Source organism: Pangasianodon hypophthalmus, chromosome 10 (genome assembly GCF_027358585.1).
Source record: "Pangasianodon hypophthalmus isolate fPanHyp1 chromosome 10, fPanHyp1.pri, whole genome shotgun sequence".
Taxonomy (NCBI): domain Eukaryota; kingdom Metazoa; phylum Chordata; class Actinopteri; order Siluriformes; family Pangasiidae; genus Pangasianodon; species Pangasianodon hypophthalmus.
The window spans coordinates 29,397,964-29,402,963 of NC_069719.1; the positions used below are offsets into that span (position 1 = coordinate 29,397,964).

Sequence of the window (5,000 nt, forward strand, 5' to 3'; positions counted from 1 at the left end):
ATAAACACTATAAATTAAAATCGTAGCTACATTATAGAGACGAGGTTCAGATCATTTGGAGCGGGGGGGTTGGGGAGGGAGAGAGAGGAAGTTGGGAAAGTGAGGGAGGGAGGGAGGGAAAGTTAGGGAGGGAGGGAGAGGGGAAGTTAGGGGGGGAGGGAGAGAGGAAGTTAGGGAGGGAGAAAGAGGGGGAGGGAGAGGGAGAGGGGAAGTTAGGGAGGGAGAGAGAGGGGGAGGGAGAGGGAGAGGGGAAGTTAGGGAGGGAGAGAGAGGGGGAGGGAGAGAGGAAGTTAGGGAGAGAGAGGGGAAGTTAGCGAGGTAGGGAGGGAGAGAGAGAGAGAGAGAGGAAGTTGGGAAAGTTAGGGAGGGAGGGAAAGTTAGGGAGGGAGGGAGAGGGGAAGTTAGGGGGGGAGGGAGAGGGGAAGTTAGGGGGGGAGGGAGAGGGGAAGTTAGGGGGGGAGGGAGAGAGGAAGTTAGGGGGGGAGGGAGAGAGGAAGTTAGGGAGGGAGAAAGAGGGGGAGGGAGAGGAAGTTGGGGAAGTTGGGGAGAGAGAGAGAGGGGAAGTTAGAGAGAGAGGGAGGGAAAGTTAGGGAGGGAGGGAGAGAGAGAGGGAGGGGAAGTTAGCGAGGTAGGGAGGGAGAGAGGGGAAGTTAGCGAGGGCAGGAGGGAGGGAGAGAGAGGGGAAGTTGGAGAGAGAGGGAGGGAGGGAGAGAGAGGGGAAGTTGGAGAGGGAGAGAGGGAAAGTTAGGGAGAGGGAGAGAGGGAAAGTTAGGGAGAGAGAGAGGGAAAGTTAGGGAGAGAGAGAGGGAAAGTTAGGGAGAGAGGGAGGGAAAGTTAGGGAGGGAGAGAGGGAGGGAAAGTTAGGGAGGGAGAGAGGGAGGGAAAGTTAGGGAGGGAGAGAGGGAGGGGAAGTTAGAGAGAGAGAGAGAGGGAGGGGAAGTTAGGGAGAAAGGGGAAGGGAGGGAGAGAGAGGGGAAGTTGGAGAGGGAGAGAGGGAAAGTTAGGGAGAGAGAGGGCGGGAGGGAGAGAGAGGGCGGGAGGGAGAGAGAGGGAGAGAGAGGGAGAGAGGGCGGGAGGGGGAGAGAGGGAGAGAGGGAGGGCGGGGGAGAGAGAGGGAGGGCGGGGGAGAGAGAGGGAGGGCGGGAGGGCGGGAGAGAGGGAGGGCGGGAGGGCGGGGGAGAGAGAGGGAGGGCGGGAGGGCGGGGGAGAGAGGAGAGAGGGAGAGAGGGCGGGGGGGAGAGAGAGAGAGGGAGGACGTTAGGGAGGGAGGGAACGGGAGGGAGGGAGAGGGGAAGTTAGGGAGGGAGAGAGAGGGGGAGAGAGAGGGAGGGGGAGAGAGGGCGGGAGGGGGAGAGAGAGAGGGCGGGAGGGGGAGAGAGAGAGGGCGGGAGGGGGAGAGAGGGAGGGCGGGGGGGAGAGAGAGAGAGGGAGAGAGGGAGAGAGGGCGGGGGAGAGAGGGAACGGGAGGGAGGGAGAGGGGAAGTTAGGGAGGGAGGGAGAGGGGAAGTTAGGGAGGGAGAGAGAGGGAGGGAGGGAGAGAGGGGGAGGGAGAGAGGGGGAGGGAGGGAGAGGGAGGGAGGGAGAGAGGGGGAGGGAGGGAGGGGGAGGGAGAGAGGGGGAGGGAGGGAGGGAGGGAGGGAGGGAGAGAGAGGGGGAGAGGGAGGAAGGGAGGGAGGGAGGGAGGGAGAGAGAGGGGGAGAGGGAGGAAGGGAGGGAGGGAGAGGGAGGAAGGGAGAGAGGGCGGGGGAGAGAGGGAACGGGAGGGAGGGAGAGGGGAAGTTAGGGAGGGAGGGAGAGGGGAAGTTAGGGAGGGAGGGAGAGGGGAAGTTAGGGAGGGAGAGGGGAAGTTAGGGAGGGAGAGAGGGAGAGAGAGGGAGGGAGGGAGAGAGGGGGAGGGAGGGAGGGGGAGAGAGAGGGGGAGAGGGAGGAAGGGAGGGAGGGAGGGAGAGAGAGGGGGAGAGGGAGGAAGGGAGGGAGGGAGGGAGGGAGAGAGAGGGGGAGAGGGAGGAAGGGAGGGAGGGAGAGGGAGGAAGGGAGGGAGGGAGAGGGGGAGAGGGAGGAAGGGAGGGGGAGAGGGCGGGGGAGAGAGAGAGAGGGAGGACGTTAGGGAGGGAGGGAACGGGAGGGAGGGAGGGGAAAGTTAGGGAGGGAGGGAGGGGAAAGTTAGGGAGGGAGGGAGGGAGGGAAAGTTAGGGAGGGAGGGAGGGAGGGAAAGTTAGGGAGGGAGGGAGGAAGTTAGGGAGAGAGAGAGAGAGGACGTTAGGGAGGGAGAGAGAGAGAGGACGTTAGGGAGGGAGGGAGGGAGAGGACGTTAGGGAGGGAGGGAGGGAGGGAGGGAGGGAGAGGACGTTAGGGAGGGAGGGAGAGAGAGAGGACGTTAGGGAGGGAGGGAGAGGGGAAGTTAGGGAGGGAGGGAGGGAAAGTTAGGGAGAGAGAGAGGAAGTTAGGGAGGGAGGGAGGGAGGGAGGGAGGGAGGGAGGGAGGGGAAGTTAGGGAGAGAGAGAGGAAGTTAGGGAGGGAGAGAGGGAGGGGAAGTTAGGGAGAGAGAGAGGAAGTTAGGGAGGGAGAGAGGGAGGGAGGGAGGGAGGGAGAGGGGAAGTTAGGGAGAGAGGGAGAGTTAGAGAGAGAGGGTAAGTTAGCAAGGGAGGGAGAGAGAGAGGGAGGGGAAGTTAGGGAGCGAGAGAGAGAGAGAGAGGGAGGGGAAGTTAGGGAGAGAGGGAGGTGGAGAGAGAGGAAGTTAGGGAGAGAGGGGAAGGTAGGTAGGGAGGGAGGGAGGGAGAGGGGGAGGGAGGGAGAGAGAGAGAGGGGGAAGGTAGAGAGAGAGAGGGGAAAGTTAGGGAGGGAGGGGAAGTTAGAGAGGGCAGGAGGGAGGGGGAGGGAGGGCAGGAGGGAGGGGGAGGGAGAGGGGAAGTTAGGGAGAGAGGGGAAGTTGGAGAGGGAGGGAGGGAGAGGGGGAGAGAGAGGATGGGGAAGTTAGGGAGAGAGGGAGGGAGAGGGAGGGAGAGGGAGGGAGGGGAAGTTAGGGAGAGAGGGAGGGAGAGGGAGGGAGAGGGAGGGAGGGAGGGAGCGAGGGGAAGGGAGGGAGAGAGGGAGCGAGGGGAAGGGAGGGAGAGAGGGGGAGGGAGGGAGGGAGAGAGGGGGAGGGAGCGAGAGGGAGGGAGGGAGAGAGGGAGCGAGAGGGAGGGAGGGAGAGAGGGAGCGAGGGGAAGGGAGGGAGGGAGAGAGGGAGCGAGGGGAAGGGAGGGAGAGAGGGAGCGAGGGGAAGGGAGGGAGAGAGGGAGCGAGGGGAAGGGAGGGAGGGAGGGGGAGGGAGGGAGGGAGAGAGGGGGAGGGAGCGAGAGGGAGGGAGGGAGAGAGGGAGCGAGAGGGAGGGAGGGAGAGAGGGAGCGAGGGGAAGGGAGAGAGGGAGCGAGGGGAAGGGAGGGAGGGAGGGAGGGAGCGAGAGAGCGCTTATAGTCAGTAATAAATGGTGACTGACTTTTTGGGCAGAGCGTCGGGTTCGTTGATGATGGTGAGAGCCGCCTGCACCATGGCGATCGGCGTCGCAACATAACCCGCCTCTGTAACACACACACACACACACACACACACAGTGTTTACATCATATTTAATACACACAATATTAATATATCACACGCTACAGGATGTGATGTCATGACTACGTATATATATATATCTCCTGATCCTGAACACTTGTAGTATCATCACTGTCTTTAACACGTATTTTACGACTTGAAATAGTAATTGGTCTCCAGGGGGCGCTACAACACTCACCATTACAGGACATCAATAAAGTTAGAATATCTGATGTCCAGTTTTAAATGTGATGTAAATAAAAGTCCAAAAAGCTCAGTGCAAAAGTTTGTACACCCTTGTATACATTTTTTCCCCTTTAGCAGGATCACTTATTTTTCTGTACCGCCACCATAACCACGATGTTATCCGAAATAAAATATTTCATTTATTCAAATATTTATTATTCTGATTAGCCTCTGTACTATGACTGAACGTACCTGGTCCCTGGACAAGCGTGCGGATTTTAGCGTTGGGTTTCCCCTCAGACGGATCCTGACCCTCAGTGTAACCTTCACCGAAGAACGCAAAACGGAATGATGATCCCTCCATCTATACACACACACACACACACACACACACACACACACACACACACACGACGTTAAACATTACAGCATCATAAAGTAGTAAAAATGTTACTGTGTCACTCTAAACATGCAACACTTTTACAGGACGAGGAATAAACCGATATTTCATTTTAAAATGCTACTGAAAGCTAAAGCTGGGGCACGAACTCCCTGCTAACTGGTGCATTATAGTGTTATAGTTATAATGTTATAGTGTTTAAGATTTTATAGCGGAGTCCGGCTGTTTCCTGGCTGATAAACGCGTCTCGTGTACATGTTTAGTGTCGAGTTCATCTGATTTCTGTTCTATAGGACGGTATCGTACCTGCTTCCGAGTCGGTCCCTCTTTGGAGAAATATCCGAAAGAGAAAAACTCTGGAAACTGTGGAAAAATAAATCAAATATTGTGGCTATTTTCTTTTACAAAGAGCAAATTCCTCTATTAATGAATAAAATCAGCCGTACTTTAATCAGAAGGTTTCTGCCGAAGCTGAACTTGACGAGTAAAGAGAAGATGAGTCCGGCGAAGAGCAGTTTAATAACGGAGGAGATTCCGCCGACTCCAGCGTACGCTCCGTACTGAACCTGAGGACAAACCAGCAGAAATCACAACACAACCTCACATCACTGCCGAACAGGAAGGTAGCTCCGCCCCCGCGTGCCGAGGGACGCACTGAGAAAAGTCAGTAAATATTTAGAGACAGTAAACGTCAGTGCGGCGCTTCAGTGCGTCTCTAACGCTTTATTAACACAGAGCTGATGTTTTACACACGTCTGCGTAACGAAACTGCTCATATATTACTGTGTAAATGTGATATCAGTATTAATATCACTCACACCTGATATTAATGCTAACGG

At 57.0% G+C, this 5,000-nt stretch overlaps 1 protein-coding gene across 1 annotated transcript in view; it reads right to left on the reverse strand.

Moving 5' to 3' along the window:
- The window catches only part of sccpdha.1 (saccharopine dehydrogenase a, tandem duplicate 1), an 11,691-nt gene that overhangs the window by 583 nt on the left and 6,108 nt on the right, over nt 1-5,000 (reverse strand). Inside the window, exons 8-11 of the mRNA XM_053237782.1 lie at nt 4,608-4,727; nt 4,468-4,524; nt 4,014-4,125; nt 3,479-3,560 (exon numbers count right to left, since the gene is read on the reverse strand). Coding sequence (XP_053093757.1) covers nt 3,479-3,560; nt 4,014-4,125; nt 4,468-4,524; nt 4,608-4,727 — 371 coding nt within the window. The remainder of the gene's footprint in view (nt 1-3,478; nt 3,561-4,013; nt 4,126-4,467; nt 4,525-4,607; nt 4,728-5,000) is intronic.